The sequence below is a fragment of the Lytechinus pictus genome, chromosome 7, assembly GCF_037042905.1.
Source record: "Lytechinus pictus isolate F3 Inbred chromosome 7, Lp3.0, whole genome shotgun sequence".
Lineage (NCBI taxonomy): Eukaryota > Metazoa > Echinodermata > Echinoidea > Temnopleuroida > Toxopneustidae > Lytechinus > Lytechinus pictus.
Genome location: NC_087251.1, coordinates 28140548 through 28162561, shown reverse-complemented (window position 1 = coordinate 28162561; position 22014 = coordinate 28140548). Strand labels below are relative to the sequence as shown.

The following is a 22014-nucleotide window of genomic DNA, read 5'->3' as shown; positions in this document are numbered from 1 at the left end:
GTATCAATCTATTTACTTTTTCTTATTAAAACAATTAATTCATGTAGTTAATGATCAAATTCTAGTCTCCCACGTTCAGTTGATGTGCCTATTGTTCCCCTTCAGAGACTACGGATATTGATGATTTCAATTTTATGAGTTTTCATTATCATTTTCATTTACTTCTGATTTTCCCTCATTTCATGAATTGACTCAATAATCCTCTACAAATAAAGGTCTTATACAGCCCCAAAATCCCACTAAATATCATATTACTTTGGGAATTCATGCATCATAATCTGATAAAATATATAGATGACTATCGCAACTGATCTTTAGTTAACCTAATTGCTAATCTATTATTCATCTGATTGAGGATAGCTTCCACCAACTCTGCGACTTAATCATTCATGGTGTTGACACCAGATAAAGGCCATGGCTGAGATGCTCTCAACAAATGGCTACAAGGATAGACAAATTGGTCCGACATGAAATTATATGATGAAATATAGCATGTTCTTTTCAATTCCTTTGTGCCGATATTTCACAAAATTAATTGAGGGTCTTTGTGTCAATTGTGAAAAAGAGGCAGATCACACAGAGAGATTAAATTATCTTATTGTTGCTTGAAATCACAGCAACAATAAGATAATTCAATATGTTCATAATTTGTACAAAAGGTCTAATTTTAGTATCTGACAATTTACTACTGAAAATGGAAGTTCTAAGGAAATAAGTTTGTTTCTTATGAGATAGATAAGGACAAGGAACATACAATAATGCATTCATTTGAGAAAAAAAATATAGAAACAACATCGAGTCAATTCTAAAATACAATTTTGTCATTCTGAATAAGGATTCATAAACTGTGCTCATAATATCCATAAAAAAAGTCTGAAATTATTTTATGATTAGCTTTATAAAAAAAAAGAAGAAGCAATGAAGAAGAAAAGGGGTTGGCTATACGTTATAACCTCCTGGTAAAGTGAAATAATAAATCATCTTTTTATAAAAGAACTCCCTTTTCCAACAGCAGATTATTTGTTAAACTTCTATTCTATACATGTGGGGGTGGGAATTGGGCTATAATTTTGTTCATGTTCAGTTAAATAATTTTGTATATATTTGGTTAAATAATGGGTAAGAAAAAGTGAAGGTTTTTCAGATGAAAAATCAGTTTACATAAGAAACTCTAGATTACTCCTTTGAATGAAAATTACTGTGTTTATAAATTCAGTCAATGTTACTTTTAAGGTAAACCAACATCTGCCACAATCCGAACCAAAGCAATGATTTTTTAAATACTTCCTTTAATTCTTGTAAGAACTTAGAATTGGTGTGACAGAGAAAAAGAAACTTGTGACGTACAGAAGGATTTGAACAAGTTCAATATAGTTGCATTTTAAAAGTCATTTTCATTATCATTAATAATTCATACATGGTTTATTCCCATTATATAATGGTATTTTGCAAGCCCCATTGGTACTATTAAACTCAATTTCTTTTTTACGTCTTGCTGGTTCGATGAGAAATTTTAATGGATTTAATGCAAGTTATTTCCAGTTGGCATTCAAGCATGAATGGATGGTTGCCACAAAAAATTATTTCCTCTTTGAATTTATTCATGTTTGATTCTACTCTATTTATTCATAATAACTAAATGCTTACATCGACTTGACCTTTTACATATTATATAAACTCTAAGGAGTGAATTGGGACCCTTTTGCCCAGTTTTTTTTTTACCCTTGAGAAAAAGGTTCACGAAAGGGTGATCTTTACCTGCTCAAGAATATCAAATGGTTTTATGAAGAACCTAAAAAAGACTCCAAAGTGGCTGTTTGAGGGAATTCACAACATGTTACGAAACATTTAAAGGTTCCAAATATAGAACAAGCATAGAACCCTCTAAGAACCCTTTTTTTCTGAGAGTGTATAGGTCTACAGCTTCTGAGAAAACTGATTAGATATACCTGACATCATTTTTTTTTTGAGGGGTGGGATTTTTTTTTTCTATCATGTCAGTACTGCAAATGACAAAAAAATACACATGTCAAAATATAAATAGTAATAGGAAAGGAAATTTATTATTTTACCATCTCCACTAGGGTCATAACCTCCAGGTGGCCCCGTGTTAGGGTTCGGTGATGGCCCATCTCGCACCTCCCATCCAGGAGTGAACATGTCAATAGGAGGACTTATCCAATCACATGCACTTTCAAAGTCACATGACAGACCTATGGTAAATTGAGAAAATAAAAGCATAGAACCCTTTTTTCTGAGAGTGTATAGATCTACAGATTCTGAGAAAACTGATTAGATATACCTGATATCATTTTTTTGGGGGTGGGATTTTTTTTTCTATCATGTCAGTACTGCGAATGACTATCCAGGACCATCCAGGAGTGAACATGTCAATAGGAGGACTTATCCAATCACATGCACTTTCAAAGTCACATGACAGACCTATGGTTAATTGAGAAAATAAAATGTGACTCGTAGAATCTAATTTTAAAGGATATTTTGTTTTCCCTTTGCAATAATGAATTTCAAACTCAGAGCTGTACCACCCACTCAATACCCCACCCACACACACTCTCATGAACTCACACTGATCAGGGAAGTAGGACTTCCCTGAACAGATGATCCTCATCTGGTTAGAAGCTTTATTCTGTGAATCTAATCACACAGCCCAGAGATCAAAGAGACAATCCGCTTTCTCAAAACACCTTGCATTTTTTAAATGGTAGGATAAACCTCCAAAGAATAAAACTATAAAATATTAATCATGATTAGAATTTCCTTATACACAAAGGGGGAAAAAGAAATGCACCTTGTTTCCTCTTTGTCTTTTTATAAATTATTCATCCCTTGTTTTCCCTTTTTCTCTCTCTCTCCTCCTCACAAATCTTTTTCTCTTGCACTGTTCCCTCTAATATTGACAAGTTATTGAATTGCATTCCATAAAATGGTGCAATTTTTATGGAAAATGAAAATATATGATGTAAATGTCAATTGTCATTATTATTATCATCATTACAAGAATTATCATTAATATCATTCATTATCATGTAATCATCATCAGCACCAGCAGCCTATATATTATCAGTATCATTATCATTTTTATCATCATAATCAGCACTATCATTATTGTCATTTTTATTATCATTGTTTAATAATACACACATTTTTCACAAAATGGCCCTCATTTCTTATACATCCAGAAGAATTTAAAAAGTTCTAGATCTACTGAGAGAAAGAGGTTTCCTTTTGAATAAAGAAAAAAAAAACTAAATAAAATGTTGATTTGAATAGTCTTACCACAGTACCCCTCATCTGTATTATGAAGGCAGTCTTGTTTAAAGTTACAAACAACTGAATGTGGAACACAACTTCCATCCAAACACTGCAGCTCTTGAGTAGGATCAGGACACAAACCTGCAAATATACAAAGACGGAAAATATAATGATTTTGGAGAAAGATTGAAAAAGAATTAACAAAGTTTATGAAGATGAAGAGTGCAAATTAATGAAGATGCAATGATTTTTTAGTTCATAGTTTAAAGGGATGATCCAGGCTGAAGATATATCTCAATAAATAGAGTCAAATTCATAGAGCAAATTGCTGAAGATTTGATCAAAATCGGATAACAAATAACAAAGTTATTGAATTTTAAAGATATGCATTATTCCGGTGTCATATCACCACTTGTTCTTTTGTATTTCATTATATGAAATTAGGTTTATTCAAAAGAATTAAAACAATCGGATTGACAACTGATTACTTGCATTGGTTATTTCTTGCTGCAAATTACTTCATCATAATGGAGAGCACATCATTTACACATTTATGAAAAAATAAAACAATTATGATGATTTCATGTAATAACATAAGAAAAAGGAAAGTGGGGATGTGACATCAACAGCCCACCTAATCAATATTCATGAAGACATACCTAGAACTGTGTCACCGGAATAATGCAAATTTTTAAAATTAAATAACTTTGTTATTTGATTTTGATATTATCAGCATTTTGCTCTGTGAATTTTAATGTATTTATTTAGATATATATATTTTCAGCCCGGAGTATCCCTTTAAAGGTAGTGAATTGACAGACTATCAGAGGTGAGTGTACTGTAACTTGACAATCAAGAAAGTTGTGCTAATTTCTGTAAAGACGTACCACTTAATATATTAACATGTTAATTGGGTCTTCGACTGTAGACTAGCGTTACCTCCTTCAGGATTTTCAATTCCTCATTATACATATAAGGTTGATGTATTTTGGAAAATCAAGAGAAGAAATTAAAATTGGATCTCGTTAAATCATTTTTAATACTTTAATTTTCACAATACAACTTGATTGAGAGAATGAGCAATGAATGAATAGGAATGAGAATATCCTGAATATTATTAACATATTTCATTGTATTCAATAATAATATTTGTACACTGTCTTGAAGCAATCTCCTTTTTTATCCATTTGTCGAACCATGCCACTATAGAGAGAGCAACCAACTCCATCCAGTACATTTTTTTTTTCAGTTGTGAAAAGTGTTAAAAGAATACAAAACAATTCCAACAAGAGAGGTTGTTGTATACATACTAAACATATTGGACAAAAAAATAAGAATATGAAAAGAGTGTCCAATATTGAAATGAGGGATTTTAAAACAAAAAAATGAATCGGGGATATATGCCTATACTGTTTTTCAATTTCAATTTCAACTCCCTTTGCAATTGTTGCAATTTTATGAGAGATTGATTGTGTATATTTTCTTTAAAACAATGCTATGCCAAACCCGGCCTGCTGGTATTATTAATCAGTTAGGATTACAAAAATAAATGGGAATTGGGCATTGCCCTGTTAAAAAAAATTGACCCAGCACCAAGGTAAATAGTACAGACAGTAGTACTGGCAATTCACATGAACAGTCACACCTAACTCATAATCCCTAATCCCTAATCCCTAATCATTTTGTTCCTCCTTTGTCTCAGTCCTATTTATGATTCCTACCCCCATCCTGTCTCATCTAATCTTATTACCCCTCCCCAAACATTCAATCCCTCTGAACTGGACCTCATTTGCATACAGCCAGGGCAAGCTACACACACACACAATCTGCACTGAACACTACATACACACTCCATACACACACCACAGCGAGTGTATGCTGGAACAGGTGAATGGAAGTTTACATGGGAACACAGGCTGCCATGGTCCACACAGCAGTGCGAACATGCACAAAACCAATAGCATTTTTCTACACAATAGCAAGTTAGCTGCCAGTGGAAGGGATACAGCTTGGTAAGTCAGTTTTGTTCCTGGACTAAATTTATTCCTCTGATTATAATTAAATCAGATTTATCTTTATGTCTGTTAAGATTTACAACCATAGATCATGTAGTTATTCATGATCAGCCTCCTATTCTTATGGGATGGTTTTAAATCAGTCATATCTTGAGAATATGAGCTCTGTAATGTAACCTACATGTGATTTTACTTGACATTTTGGCACAGGTTTGTGTATGATGAATGCTAGAAATGTGTGTAGTCAATGGGTAGCTGTACAATAGAGCATGGGTATTGACTGGAGTGTGCATATATAGGCTTGACAGTCAATGGACAAATCCAGGGATACATATTGTTAAAATTGTTGGCCTAATTCTAATAATATAATTGTATATGTGTAAAACCAAAGTGTGTTAGGTGTCTTGCTCTCACATTGATAATGATATGAGTGTTATTAATTCTCTTCAATCAGGCCAATCCTTATTTATGGATATGGCTTATTCTCTCTTATTTACCTTCTTGATTTCGAGTCTCACCATGCAAGCGCCCCTCCCTCCATGCTCAACCTCACTTGTCTTGTCTACCTAGGTTGAACTACCTCCCCCCTTCCCCCATGTATCCCATTTTTCCATTTTCACTCAATTTCTATCAGATCAGACCCAGTATCAACAACCTGCCCCGGCCCTTCTATCTATCGATCTTTCTCTCTATATAGTTTTCTTTTATATTTTGTTAATATAAATATATATATATTCATGCAAATATAAATAAATACATTTATATTTAGTTGAAAGACACAGAATGGTAAAGATGTCTATCTTTCAATGTTTAGTTTTAATTGTGCTAGCCTCCATCTGGCCTACAAACAAAACAAAATAGAATGAACAACAATAATTCTTTAGAAGTCAATTAAGGGGGGGGGGGGAGATTATACAATACCTGATACATAATCATTATCATTCTGTGCCTTGAGTATATAATCAGTGCGTACACTCGTTTTTCTTAAGGTTGTTTTATCTTCATGTATATCTCTTTCTCTATCATGTATTCACTTTTTCCTTTTTTCTCAATTTATCCCCGTTTATATTTAGCACTGTTAATGACCCCCAAAAAAGTTACATTAAATAGGTAATAGTTGGATAATTAATAATAATTATAATAGTGAATAGTTTACTTCTTTCTTGGATTACTCCAAGTTGTGGAAGTTGAATTAACTTCTTTTAATTTCCTAATTATTTCTGTACCATACAGGTTGGTCTAGACTATAGATTCATTAAAGGAAAATTCCACCCCAAAAAAAAGTTGATTTGAATAAATATAGAAAAATCTAACAAGCATAACACCGAAAATTTCATCAAAATCGGATGTAAAATAAGAAAGTTATGAAATTTTAAAGTTTCGCTTAATTTCACATAACAGTTATATGCACATCCTGTTCGGTATGCAAATGAGAAGACTGATGACATCATCCACTCACTATTTCTTTTGTATTTTATTATATGAAATATGAAATATTCGAATTTTCTCCTCATTGTCAAGTGAAACAACGATTAATTCCTCCCTGAACATGTGGAACTAACATTGTTTAATACAATATGGTTCAGTCAAGTTGGTCCTTATTGTCAAATCTGTAAAAATTGAAATATTGTATAATTCAAACAATAAAAAACAAAAGAAATAGTGAGTGATGGACATCATCGACCGTTTCATTTGCATTTCACTGAGTTGTACATGTCACTTTTTTGTGAAAAATAAGCAAAACTTTAAAATGTTCATAACTTTCTTATTTTACATCCGATTTTGATGAAATTTTGAGCGTTATGCTAGTTAGATTTTTCTCTATTAATTCAAATCAACCGTTTTCTGGGGTGGACTTGACCTTTAATTAATCTTTTATGACATTTATAACATGAGAAGTATTCAAGAATTCTGCTATGAGTAATCTATCCTATGCTGATTGGTGACATGTATTTTGCAGTTTTTTTCTTCAAATGTCTCTTCGAGAATCCTGTTAGACTATTTATATATTTTTATATATTGCTAATATATCAATTATTCCACATTTGCCTTTGTAGAAAATGATGGAAGACGACGAGTATGGATCACGTCGGCCAAGGTCGAGGAACTGGAACACTGCTGAGAAATTCTTCCTCTTCGAGCATGTGAAGAATCGTTTTGATATTATCACCGACCCAAGGAAAGAAACAGCCTCTATCAATGCTAAGAGAAGGGTCTGGGAACAGATTTATCAGGCAATAGCCAAAGAGTAAGATATGATTAATTATTCTATTTTAGACTCCTTTAAAGAAGGCAGACCAGCCCCCCCAAAAAAAAATTAAAAAAAATAAAATAAAAAAATTATGAGAAGGCAAACATAGCTAGCTGTACATGTAGCTCTTATACTGGCTTTAAAAGAACATTGCGGAATGTGGATTGCACAATAGACCTCTTTTCTAACCCATTTCATGCACAACTTTTAAATGTTTATGCTTTAATGCTTGCCTTATGAAAATTAGAAAAAAAATCTTTCTCATGGCCAGGGCATTAAAACACATACTAGAAATAGATTAATTCACTTTTTTGCCTCCTTTCATTCAATTCAGAATACTGGATAATGATTTTATTGATTTATTACTTTTCATTTCATTCCATTTTACAAATGGAATATTTGAAGCCATATATCTGATCAGCTTCTAATCTTTAAATTGGTAACAGCATTTTTTATTTTCAATGCTGTAATTGTTATTTTTCAAGTTTTTTACCTGAAAGAGATAGGATTAACTTTGAAGTAAGAAATTTGCCAATTTGAAAAAAACGGTAGAAAGTGACTTTGGCATTTCCATCTGTGAGCAACTCATGCACAATTGGAGGGGGCAAGAAAAACATTTCTAAAGGTTGTTTTATAAATTTGAAATTTGAAGAATGACACATCGCCATCCACCCCCCCCCCCCCCCCCCCCAGGAAAAAAAAATTGCTGCCCATGAGAGGACTATTAAAGGGTTAATCTGGGCTGAAGTAATCCAAGTGAAAATCCACAGAGCAAATACTGAAAATAACAAAGTTATTCAATTTTAAAGATTTGTGGGCCTATTATTCCGGTGACATAGTTATAGGCATATCTTCATGAATATTCATTAGGTGGGCTGATGATGTAACATCCCCACTTTCTTTTTTCTTTTGTTATTACATGAAATCATAATTGTTTCATCTTTTCATAAATGTGTAAATGATGTGTCTCCATTATGATGAAATAAGTTGCAGCAATAAATAACTAATGCACTTAATCAGTTGTCAATCCGATTGATTAAGTTCTTGGTAGAAAATTTTTGAATAAACCTAATTTAATATAATAAAATACAAAAGAACAAGTGGGGATATGACATCATCAGCCCACCTAAGACATGCCTAGAACTGTTTCACCGGAATAATGCAAATTTTAACAATTCAATAACTTTATTTGTTATCCAATTATGATCAAATCACTGGGCTATTTCAGACCAGTACATGTATATACTGGGGGCCGGAGTCAATTTGACCTTATATATTGGCCACTGATTGCGTGATCGCCGTGAAAATTTGCATGCGCGTAGGGTTACACGTAATTCCGAAGGTTCTTTATTCCGAAGGTTAGTAATTCAGAAACACCTATTGCCTATACCTCGATGTTGTTAATCCGAAAACGAAAAAGGGTTTGTTAATCTGAACATTTGTGGCATAATTCCGAAGGTTCGTTATTCCGAAGGATCGATAATCCGAAAAGGAAATAAGGTTCGTTGTTCCAAAGGTTCGTTAATCCAAAAACGAAATAAGGTTCGTTGTTCCGAAGGTTCGTTAATCCGTAAACGAAAGGTTCGTTGTTCTGAAGGTTCGATAATCTGAAAACGAAATAAGGTTCGTTAATCCGAAAACAAAATAAGGTTCGTTGTTCCGAAGGTTCGTTAATCCGAAAACGAAATAAGGTTCGTTGTTCCGAAGGTTTGTTAATCCGAAAACAAAATAAGATTCGTTATTCCGAAGGTTCGTTAATCCGAACACGAAATAAGGTTCTTTATTTCGTAGGTTCGTATTTTCCTTTTTTTTTTTGGGGGGGGGGCAAAGCCAAAAAAGGTGCACTCATATGCCAAAAGGGGCATTTTGGTGCAAACGGATATTTTCACCATGAGATTATCATCTGTGTAAAGAAGTTGTGTGTTTTGTAGTAATTAAGTTGGGCAAAGTTTTTTTAATATTGATTTCTGATTGAAAAGATAACTATATATTTAGGTTTTATTTTTCACTAGCAAGCAGTTTGAATTTTTTTTTTCAAATCTGAACTTGTAAAACTTTGATCAATTATGGACCTTATTACTCTTAAAAGGGCATCCTTGTGAGATGTTGCGAGCGAATTACAAGCTCAAACTTTTGGAAATTTCATGTAGGCCTAATAAGGCATAATAACAATATTGATGATAATAATATTGGTATTATTTACCCAGGGAAGCCACTTCAGTTCAGAAAACTGTTCTCCCGGCGGGCCCTGCTATTATTATTACCCCGGCTTTAGCTGGGCTACCTAGGCGCCCAAAGGAAGGCATTTAATGAATTTGTTCCTACCGGGTACCCATTCCCATTCACCTCACCTGGGTTGAGTGCAGCACAGTGTGGGTAAATTTCTTGCTGAAGGAAATTACGCCATGGCTGGGATTCGAACGTACGACCCTCTGTTTCATAGTCAGAAGACTAATCTACTGGGCCACAACGCCCCACATAAAAAGTAACATTCCGAGCATTTTTTTGTAATCATGAAAAAAATATTAACATTGTTAACACTAGGCGTAACGATCAATAAAATTTTATTAACATTTATATTCTTTATTACCATTTTTATTATGATCATCGTTTGGATTATCATGATCATCATTAGTATTATTTTTATTACCTGCAGAACCTCTTATTAAAAATGACATCCGCTCCCATACAAATCCTATTATATGGAGGTAGCTCGCATGCGACCAACACACTTAATCTCAGGCATCCTTAAACCATTTGCTTAGGCAGCAATTGCTCAGATAAAATCGAAATTAAGCCTATGCTTGATCCGGGCACCTATTAATGCAATACATGCTCTGGCCAAAACACACACATGTATCATCGATCGTTATTACTATTAATTGCATAATATCATGTTATCTTGTAATGACAACACCGTTTTGTTACCAAAATGAATTAATTTCATTTTCGGAAATACAAACCTTATTTAATTTTCGCATTAACGAACCTTTGGAATTACAAACTTCGGAAATACGAAGCTTCGAAATTATGAATGTATGCGGCGCGTAGAGCCGGATGTAAACTGCAAGACTACAGTAAAATTTTCAAAAAATTTATTGTTTATATTTTTTATTAATTATGCAAATAAGCGTATAAATTTTGCCCTAGATTGTTTTTTTGTGTATGTTTTTGCCTCTGACATGCACTTAAAAACTGTTGCGTGATTTCGGTGCCGCATACCTGGGCGTCGCAAATTTGGTCTCAAAAGATGCGCAAGACTTGAAAGTAAAAAGTCAGCAAGTGGAGCAGTCAAAAAGTTTCATGCGACAGCGTAATGTAGTGACAAAATTTGTCAAGGGGGGGAGGGTCAAATTGACCCCCCCCTTTTAATAAGGGTTAACAAATGGAATATTTGAAGTCACATTTGATCAGCTTTTAGTCTTCAAATTGGCAACAGCATTTTTTCTATTCAATACTGTATTTTTTTTTCTTCAAGTTTTTTACCTGAAAGAAATAGGATTAACTTTGAAGTTAGAAATTTGCCAATTTCCATAAACAGAGAGAAAATGCCTTTGGCATTTCCATCCGAGAGCAACTCATGCACAATGGGAGGGGGGAACCCTTTTTCATAGGTTGCGTTATATAATTTGAAATTCAAAGGGTAATTCATGCCCATCCACCCCCCCCCCCATGAGTGGACTGTCAACAATGTTCATTCTTCTCATTCAGATTTGGTCCTCTTGAAGAGCACCTTGTGAGGGGGAAGGGTGGTGAGAAATGCCGCACCCAGTGGAAGAACTTGGTCCAGGCCGCTCGGAAGGAATACAAACAGTACATGGAAGCCAAGATGGTAGGCAAACGTCACAACATGACACTCCTCTCCAGGAAGATCTGTCGACTGATGTCCATTGACCTGGACGATGGGCTTGGTGACCAGGACAATGAGGAAAATGACTGGACAGAGGATCATCCGGAGTTCAGGTACCAGCCTGAACTGTGCCAGGAACTCAAGGAGACTGCTAGGAGAATCAATGAAGAATACCAGCAAGGAGTGTATGAGTAAGTTCATCAATCTGATAATTTAACAGGATGATGACTATTCACAAATGGTTCCATAATTCTGTACATACATCCAGCAGAGAGGGGTGCATCAAGGTGGCAAGTCAAGCACAGATTTCATCAGTCCATAAATTCACAAGCAAACTCTACATCTATGCTGAAGATCGAAATCTACCCCAACAAAAATTTTATTTCAATAAATTAAGAAAAATGAAATCGTCATTACAAAACACAGAAAATTCAAAATAAAGAGGTTATTACATTTAAAAGTTTTGCTTAATTGCTTAAAGTGGTGGGAAAAAAATAAATTGAAATTCATTTTCCTCTCTTCCAGCAACACTCTAGCCATGGAGGACAACCCTGGTGACTATGACGAAGAAGGTAGCTTTGAAGGTGAAATGAGAAGCGATTCTGAACCTGAACTTCCAGATGATGAAAAGGATGAGGATTATGCACCATCAGCAAGAAAGACTCCCAGGAAACGCGGCCGCAGGTCATCATCTGGGAGAAGCTCTGGCAAAACACCTACCCGAACATCAGCCAGAGCTCAAGCTGCCCAAGCAAAGAAAGTGGAGCAGGAAAAGAAGGCTCGGAAACGCAAAGCAGAACAGCAGGAGGAAGTATACCAAACCTCTAATTATCAAATGGCAGCCGGAGGAAACGCTCTTACTGATGCGATCCAACAGGAAATCCTCAATCTTCATATTATTGAGCACAAGAAGAGGATGAATCTCCTTAACACAGAGCATAAAACAAAGATGCAGAACTTGAAAACAGAAAGAGATATCATGGCTCTCCAGAAGGAATACTGGGTGAAGAAGATAGAGCTGTTGTACGACTCCAAGAGTGGCAAAGGAAGAGCTGTGGATGATGAAGGTGACGAAGATGAGGATGAAGGTCTGGATGATGACGAAGATGACGGAAATGAGATGGATACTGCCGCGCCTGGTCCTAGTGGAACCTCTGCTCCTACTTCTGTAGTGGTTCCTCCTCCTACCCAAGCCGCTGTTCCAGACCCACTTCCCGAGAGCATTGCCCCAGTGGCACCACCCCCTGCAGAAGTGGCTCATCCTCCACCTTCAGTCAATACTTCTGCTCCCCACTATGCAGTCTCACCACACATGAACCAGGAGAACATCCAGGAACGACCTACCAATGGGGCGATGGGAGCGCCCATTCCAAGGCAAGGACCTCCTGAAGGCTACCATGGCGTTCCAAACCAAGATATGGTCAATCCAAATCAACAACCACAGTAATCATCACCAGCATCCGCATATTTGCAAATTATTCTCCCTTTTCTACATCTAACCCCTGCTTTCATCTATCACCGCCCTCCATTGGTTGCTCAAATGTATAATATACCATTGTAGATTAAAATCATTTTTAAACAGCAACTCCATAATTTGCATTGGTTTTGAATTTAGTATTCATTTAATTATTTGTGCTTCCGTCTCATATATTGTACGTTTGCTTATCATACCTTAAATTGTCAAGCAGTGGCATATATTTTGGTGCCGAGTGATTATTGTTTAGAAATCTAACTGAAGCAAGTGAGAGGTGAATTTGTGACTTTATTTTGCCGATTTGGAAATAGTATTTTGTATTTTTACAGCTCAAATCTCCAAAGAAGAAAAAGAGAACTCATCATCATTAACAGGCATGTAAAATAAATAATTGCCAAATGAAAAATGTCTAGTGGGTATATGTAAAACTTTGGAAACTAGATCCCATCCAAAAAATTGTACATAGAGCAATAAAACACAACGCCATTATTTACTGCCCCAATCTCCAATATACTTAAAACAAAACAACATCTCAAGCACGCACATCTTCCTTGGTTAATTATAACAATTATTTCCATTTTTGCCTGATTAAAAAATCAAAAATACCAAACTAGTAATGCAACAAATTGTATTGTCATCTATTGTCCATAACAAAAATATAAAGAGTAAGAGGCAAACCAGTAGACAAAGTAGAATTTTGTGTTTGAGTCTTGTTCCTGATATTGTGAAATCAACATTATACAGGTAGTATGAGATGCATACTTTGTCTTTATATTATAAGATGAAGTGTAGTGCACACAGCATATCGGGGCACATTCGCTATCAGAAGCTATACAAAGTTTAGATTAAATCAGTCAAGTACCAAATTCAAAAGAAGTATAAATTCAGAGTACTGGCATGCACAAATCTTTGGTGGTTGAAACACGTTCAAAATAATTTTTGATAACCAGGCTATTCATGGACTGCGTAGGTTGTTAAAATCTCACTGTCATTACCCAAATGTAGATTTTATTGCCATTAATGATCTGAGCTTGGTGATGTAGATTATTGGCAGTTTGTGGTCAGTATCTAACCTAACCAAAGCTTGCTGCATCTGGAACTCAAGAGCTGCAATCAAACACAACTAAAAATCAACTGAATCTCTATGTTCAATGAATCATAAGAATAATTTTGATAATATGTTACAATTTGTGAAAGTCATACTCTTTTTAGTGTGGTGTTCAAAGAGCAATGAACTGTAGTATTCAATTATGATGTTTACTGTCATGATATTAAATTGTGATTCAATGTACCTAGGACTAGCCTATAATCTAGGCAGTGACTGCAAGCTATCCCTTACAGAAATGTCAAGATAGTCATTCGCTAGCAGCAAGCTAGTGACTACCAAAAGGATAACCTTACAAGCTTATAGGCATCCAGAGAAATAAGTGATCATTTAGCGAGCATGTACTGTTTGCTACCTTCCAATCGCATTTTAAGTACACCACTAGTTAGTGACTAGCTTGCAGCAGGCTAAAATTTCTGTTGGGGATATCTTTGCTGTTACACTAAATGTAATCAATGCCTACAACTGATAAAGCTTATACCCTCTAGTCTTGCTTTAGTCATTATAATTTTATCGACAAAGAATTGGTGCAGGTTTTTCGTACATTAGTTGATAATAAGAAAACATCAACCAAAGCAAGACAAGCAGGTATAGGCGGTGGTTGCTTTGCGCTCACTCTTGTTTAAGCATAACAGCAAAGATACAAGTATAGCTGCAGCCTTTGTCTAGATTATTGACTAACTTACGACTGGTAAATAGAGATAACAGTTATAATTGTGTCCCTGATGTAAACCATAAAAGTATTATCCTCCAAATATTATGTAATACAATTAAGTGTTTTGTTCACATATTTGTGCCAATAAACTTGCTTTCTTTTCTAAATCTCTGTTCTCATGTTTTATGTGGGTTTTTTTTAAATCATGAGAATAAATAGAATGCAACAAATGTTTCCATCTTTCTGTAAAATTTTATAAGCCACGCTGCAGTCCAATGACAAAAGGAAGCAACTTGCACCTTCTTAAAAAATGATTTTTTTTTTCTTGATTTGTGATATTTCTTGTATGCTCATTTAGCCCCCAATATCTGAAATGTATAGATGTTCCAAAATAAAAGTAACTAAATATTTCAACATGAAATAATGACAAAATTTCCTCCTTTACTAAGAAACTAATTTCAAAGAGTTGCTTCCTTTTGTCATTGGACAACATCATGGACTTTGCCTGTCTTCTTCCGAGGCTATGTAACACAAAGGTTGATCATAGAGCTGATTTTTATCCTTGATAACAAGGATCATTAAAGGACAAGTCCACACCAACAAAAAGTTTATTTGCATAAAAAGAGACAAATCCAACAAACATAACACTGAAAATTTCATCAAAATCGGATGTAAAATAAGAAAGTTATGACATTTTAAAGTTTCGCTTAATTTCACAAAACAATTATATGCACATCCTGGTCGGTAATCAAATGAGAAGACTGATGACATCATCCACTCACTATTTCTTTTTTATTTTATTATATGAAATATGAAATATTGTAATTTTCTCCTCATAGTCAAGTGAAACAACAATAATTCCTCCCTGAGCATATGGAATTAGCATTGTTTAATACTATATGGTTCAGTCAAGTTGGTCCATATTGTCAAATTTGTAAAAAATGAAATATTGTATAATTCAAACAATAAAAAACAAAAGAAATAGTGAGTGAAGGACATCATCGACTGTCTCATTTGCATGTCACTGTTTTTTTTTTAAATAAGCGAAACTTTAAAATGTCATAACTTTCTTATTTTACATCCGATTTTGATGAAATTTTCAGCGTTCTGCTAGGTTGATTTTCTCTATTTATTCAAATCAACATTTTTCTGGGGTGGACTTGACCTTTAAGTGCAATCAATTATGACCAAATTGCTAAGTTTTGTGTTCCGGCCCCCTGGTTCTTTTTTTCTCCCTGATTACTCTTTTCCCTTCCTCTGTTTTTTCATCTCTGATTTTCTTCCTCTTTTTTTTCTTGTATGCCACTCTTCTATACAACTCCTAACTCGATCCTTCTCTCTCCATCTCTCTCTTCCCTTATACCGTGTTCTATTTCTCTCGTTTATCACCTCTCACTTGAATATTCAGTCTCTTATATTACTTTGTCTGATCACTTTGTCTTATTCCTCTCTCCTCATTTATCTTCTTGTCCTGTCTATTCGCATCTCACACCCCCTCTCTTTCTCTCTCCCTTTCTTTCCTTTCCATCTCATAATTTTTCAAATATATTGCCACTTACTAATCTCTCTTCCCCTATCTTTTTTTTTCTTTCACATGTCTTTATGTCTTTCATTTCTTCATCGTCTCTTTTTCTTCATCTCTCTCCTTTCATATGTTTCTGTCTTGTCCATTTCTTTCAATCCTTTTGACTTTCTATTTTCCTTCATTTTTTTTTACTTGATCATTGATTTAACGAATCTTCCATACAGTTGAAGCAAGGAAAGCAAAAATCTATTAAAAAGTTAAGGGAGGAGGTTGAGAACAAACAGTGATAATGAGATGGGTAGAAGTGAATAGTGAGCAAGAGAGAAAGAAAGGGAGGTGGGGAAGATATGGGTTTATTTCCAATTCGTCCAACTGCCACACTCGTCTACTACCAATTGGTCTATCATCAGTTCGTCTACTCACCACATGGTCTTTTCTTTAGTCTAATGCCATTCCGTCTAATAACCAGTTGGTCCAATAGCCATTTAGTCCATATACCATTTGGTCTAATTAAACTAAATTCTTAATTGTGCAAAATGAATGAAAAGAAAATGGGTGTTAGACCAACTGCTTATTAGACGAAAATGTAATAGACAAAATGGTGATTAGACGGAGTGATGACTAGACCAAATGGTTGATAGACGAAATGTTGATGGATGGAATGGCATTAGACTAAATGAAGGTAGACCATGTGGTGAGTGGACAAGTTGGCGGTGGATGAATCAGCAATTTACCAAGATATGAAGGATGTAAGGAAAAATAAAGAAAGAGCACAAGAAGAAAAGGAAATCAAAAAGAAGATTAAACAATAACAATTTCCACACATTCAAAAAAATTCAAGAAAATAGAAATTAATTTTTCAAAGCACTAAATGTATACTATAGTAGTGCATGGACATCCAACTTGATATGGTTTTCCATGTATGAGCAAAAGGATATCTGAATTATTTCAGAAAAATAATTTACTTGTTCCCCTTATTATTGATTATATTGATTCTTCTCAGCCCCTGACCCTGATGCACTCTCAATTTTTATACTCCGTTGAAGTCATAATTTCTTGTAAATTATTTTAAATGAATTTTTGGCTCCAAATTGAGTTTGAGAGCAAGTCATGCACCAAAGTGAACATTAATGTGAAAGGCCGTTCATTCATACATGAAGGTAGAAACCATGCTCGAGGTACTCATTAACTTCAGATATTGCCTGGTCACATGACATGTGCCTTGGTTGGATATGCAGTGAGACCTTAGCTTAGGGATCAAGAAAACCACCTCATATCAGAATCTTGTTAACCCTCTCAGCACATTTCCCAATGCACTGTTCCTTTGTGTGTGTTATTTCCCTATATTTGTACAAAATTAATTCCTTGTAATTATCAAGCATAAGGAGTGCATCTGTCAAAACAATCTTATTTGATTCATTAAAAGAATTGAACATAAGGACATTTACTCCCGGAAGGGAGGGGCCAGGCGCACACAAGTAGGACCATACAAATTTATTTTTAAAGGGTTAGCTTTTGCTGGTAAGACATGATGACACAACTAGATTTTCAATAATTTTATTTGTGTACTTTTTACTCCTTCAATGCTTGTTATCGTTTTGAAATCAAAATCTAATGTACAATTGGTTGTATCTTTTGTTACAGGACCCAACAGCATCAATGAGCTTTGACATTCCATTGCTGGAGAAGGAGAGTATGGTTAGGTTTAGTGTCATTGTGACATTCAGGAAATGTAGTAGGACTTGAGTAAAATGTAAATTAGTCATGACCCCCTCCCCTCGCCCCCACTCCACTTCACCCTCCTAATAAATGTACTCTAACAGGAGAAACATGAATACCTCCATCTATGTTTTAAACCAAATACAAATAAAAAATAAAAATAAGAAAACATATCATCACGTTGGAACAAATGGCCATCAAATGGGTGATCCCTCCCCTGTATGGCAAATAAATTTATGACTAACAATTGAACCTTTTGATCCCTGATGGATATTGTCACACTAGACCTATGGTTATTATGTCTGGTATGCATTGTATATATGCATGCTATTGTACACAGAGTAAATATTATAGGCGACAGTATTTATTTGAATTCAATTCAGATAAATATGTAGATATTAAAAATTAGGTCATGAACTTCATCTTTCAATTTTCAAGTTTTTATCTCAAATGGAAATAATTTCATTCAGGATATTAAAAGACACAACCAAAAAGGGTGGAAACTACTGTAAACTTCTAATTTTTGTTTTCAGCAAAGATAGGCCAAACGGGATAGGTTGTGAGTAGGATATTAAATGCAATATACAAAATTTCAGATTTTTGAAATCGTGAATTAAAATCAAATATTAATTATTATGTAAGTTTCTTCTGTTTTAATCCTGTTCCCGTCATTTTTAGTTCAAAACAAACTAAACACCATGGCGAACTGCCCTACAACAGATGCATTTAATTTTTCCTATGAAAGGTATTTGGAAATTTAATTCAAATCAAAATACTGATAACATTCTTTGTTAACTTGTGATTGGACTATAATTTTCTGCTTGTGTAAATACAAACTTCACTTCACAATGGTCCTCCCTTTAAACATCTTAAGGCAGGCATCTCTTCCTTTTTAGCCAAACAAGGTCAGGCTTTTTTCATTCTTGGCCAAGGTTTGTTATGCAAGGTGAGAGCCTTGCTTCATTCATCAATAGAAACAGGATTAGCCGTCTTTTAATTCATATCGAATGGTGGATTCTGTATACAAAGTACTCTCATGGGGAGGCAGGTGCGTTGTTTACAGAATACAGAGACGAGATGATGATATGATGCAGTTGGATGAACTAATTCATGGCTTAAGGGAATACCACGAATGGATGCACCTTAAATGGAAAATCAAATACTACTTTTTGCACAAAACAGTGGCATAGGTCAATAAATGAGAACAATTAAATAAATCAAACAAACAAAAATGAATCTATAAATAAACATATTAATGAATAAACAAATAAAGAAATAAATCAATACAGTAATATGTCAATAAATCAATAAATGATAAAATGAATAAATACATATTCTAAATTCTAAATCATAATAAGAAAAAAATAATAAATAGAAAAGTAAATATATGAAAATTCTGTCTGCATAGAATAGTAGCTGAGACATGCAAACCCTCTCTGACCTGTCTATCTTTCATATAGAAATCAATACTAACTGACACAGTGAACCTGGAATGGTAGAAGCCTTGATAAAGGGCAAGGGGATATATCTGGATGCACAGAAAATCAATGCTGATACATCTTATTAATTACTTCCACCTATAATGCTAGGAAGATAAATATCTGAGATCTAGCTGTTAAAGAATTTCATAAAGTGCAATGACTATTTCAACTTTGATGTTGTTTCAGGAATTCAGTTTGGTTTGTTTCCTTGTGGTTCTTTTTTTAATCATTTTTTTTCTCAGAAAATATCTGGATCTACATTTATAGCCATCTTGAATGCAAACTAATACTGTGTAAGTAATATTCTGAACTTGCAGACTGTTTACAATTTACATCTACTTTGTGGCATCTATCCTTCACATATCCTCCCTAGTCACCTTTTCACTTCCTCTTCCTATTCCTCCTGCTCTTTCCCCTCTTCTACATTCTTCTCTTTCTCCCTCCTTTCATAATGTTCTTTTGCATCACCATCATCACCATAATCTTCATCTTCTTCTCCCCCTCCTCCTACCTCTTCTACTTCTTTTCCTCTGCATGCACCTTTAAAATATCTTTAAATTTGTCTATCTTCCACTCCCCTTCTTTCGTTATCTTCCTCCTCTTTTATCAACTCCCATTCCTTTTCACCCATATGTGTTCATTCTTCTTACCATCTCAAGGAGTACATTTAGCCTATTTCTGCCATTATTGATCAAACTGCTAATAACTCACTTCTCATTCTCCAACAAAATTATGCTCTACAATACACAGAGGCAGATTTCTTAATGGGTATGATCCTTTCTTAGGTTATAGGATTTCCAGCGTCCTTAAGAGATATGATCAAACACAACTTGACTTCAACCAATTAAATGTGTGTAATAGGGAGTTGAGCTTGGTTTTTTAGTTGCGTTTTAATGCATACATTTCTCTAACTGGCCCTAGAACATGATCACAAGTCTACAGTCTTGAGAACATACACAGTCACACTCTCTAAATATAGTAAATTAAAAATAAACCTAATTATTCTTCAAACTTAACTCAAATAAATCGTTACGGGTAATTTTTTTTCCATCAATGGAATCTCCAAATCATGCTTTTAACTGACTGGTCAACAATGTTACCATGATATTACTAGTGATCTGGGAGCACATCTGGGTCTCATTTGATATAACCTATTATCAACAAAAAATGAGACAAATATGACAGAAAAATTAACAAATTATGACAAAAATCAACACATCGTTTGCAACAATATCAGTACAGAAAGTTTGTTATGAGAAGTTTAATGAAACGATACCCAGGGCAATAAAAAAACATGTTAATCAAGTAGCTGACAAAGTTGGTCTCAGCCAATTTAGAGGTAAAATATCAGTAGCTTATAACAGCAGTTCGCAACATGTCATAATAGATAACACATTTTATGAAACAGGGTTTAAAAGAATATTTGTTTAGAGGTATGGATTACAACAATCCTTCAAACTCGGCAATTGAATTTCAAGAGATATTCAAGCCACTGCAAAAGAAAAAAAATGTGAAATTGAAGTTTCTTATGATTACTTAGACTTAAGAGAGTATGACTGTGATGAGAATGGGAGACAGAACTGGTAACATTCATATACTGCAATGTTTATTCACCAAACAAGGTCTGTTGAAACATACTTAAGCTGCGTATTCAGAATCATACATCATTCTTAAAGATACAGTAGAATTCTGGTAATGTGATTTCATTTTCAAAAGTATGGTAATCAGAAAAGTAGCAATGAAGTACAAGTATATTGTTGAATTCAAGTAACAATTTCACAGCTTATAACTATATGATTGCAACATGATTAGTTGAAAATACTGTTTTGTATAGAAAAAAAAATTGATTTTTGATAAGACACTTAGCCCCCCCCCCCCCCCAAAAAAAAAATCCTTTATTTTAGGAATGCAAAATGTATTGCTGCACACTCTAACTACCAGAAATCCACCTCAGGCAGGTGTATTATAGGCCTATGTGCATAATAAATCATCAGGTATTCTTGGGCAACTTCCAGAAGAGATTTTCATAATCTATGGTTATTTATTGATTGATTATTAATTAGTTTTGTCTAAGCTGAAAATCCATGTAATGAGGGAAGTGTTTCATGTAAAGATTTGTCAGTTATTTTCACCCACTAATTGGCCCTCAGCCAATCGGATGCAAGATTTGTAGTAATAATAATACTAATATGTCCATTTATATATCGCAGTTACTATGTGCATATACTCAACTGTGCTTTGATACTTGGTATCATATTATTACCCAGGCTGTAGCTGAGCTGCCGTATTAATAGGCGCTGAAGCGTTCAAGGAATAAATCCTACCATGTACCCATTCACCTCACCTGGGTCGAGTGCAGCACAATGTAGATAAATTACGCCATGACTGGGATTTGAACCCACAACCCTCTGTTTCAAAGTCCGGAGACTAATCCACTGGGCCACAACGCTCCACGTTGTAGTAGCTCATATAATAAGTTAGTGACAGTCACTGACCATTTTGTTTCATGAAAAATGCTCCCCTGAATAGTACTTTACCTTTAAGTAGAAAATGGAAGGCTGTTTTCACATCTACCCGAGACAGTCTGCAGTCCAAAGACTGATTTCATGTTTATTTAAGATCACACTTAGCATCTATCATTCCTCTGACTCAACCTCATTCTAGAC

General features: G+C 34.5%; 2 protein-coding genes across 4 annotated transcripts in view; one reads left to right on the top strand and one right to left on the bottom strand.

Moving 5' to 3' along the window:
- The window catches only part of LOC129264623 (leukocyte tyrosine kinase receptor-like), a 36550-nt gene extending 33138 nt beyond the window's left edge, over positions 1–3412 (bottom strand). The window contains exons 1-2 of the mRNA XM_064102400.1: positions 3298–3412; positions 2073–2213 (exon numbers count right to left, since the gene is read on the bottom strand). Of these exons, the coding sequence (XP_063958470.1) occupies positions 2073–2160 (88 nt within the window). The 5' untranslated portion in view covers positions 2161–2213; positions 3298–3412. The remainder of the gene's footprint in view (positions 1–2072; positions 2214–3297) is intronic.
- Positions 3413–5025: 1613 nt separating this feature from the next.
- Positions 5026–14790, top strand: LOC129264624 (uncharacterized). 3 transcript variants are annotated; one of them, XM_054902532.2, is made up of 4 exons: positions 5026–5285; positions 7346–7536; positions 11251–11580; positions 11915–14790. In XM_054902532.2, the coding sequence occupies exons 2-4, from the start codon at positions 7349–7351 to the stop codon at positions 12834–12836; spliced, it is 1440 nt and encodes a 479-aa protein (XP_054758507.2). In that variant the 5' UTR covers positions 5026–5285; positions 7346–7348; the 3' UTR covers positions 12837–14790. The 3 variants fall into 3 exon arrangements, with proteins under 3 accessions (XP_054758507.2, XP_063958471.1, XP_063958472.1); XM_064102401.1 differs by having other exon boundaries at positions 5268–5289; XM_064102402.1 differs by lacking the exon at positions 5026–5285 and adding an exon at positions 5299–5498.
- The last annotated feature ends 7224 nt before the right edge of the window (positions 14791–22014 follow it).

Coding starts and splice junctions, on each gene's coding strand:
- LOC129264624 (XM_054902532.2), top strand. CDS start 7,349: ATGATGGAAGACGACGAGTATGGATCACGTCGGCCAAGGTCGAGGAAC. Junction 7,537..11,250: donor TATCAGGCAATAGCCAAAGA/GTAAGATATGAT, acceptor CTTCTCATTCAG/ATTTGGTCCTCTTGAAGAGC. Junction 11,581..11,914: donor TACCAGCAAGGAGTGTATGA/GTAAGTTCATCA, acceptor CCTCTCTTCCAG/CAACACTCTAGCCATGGAGG.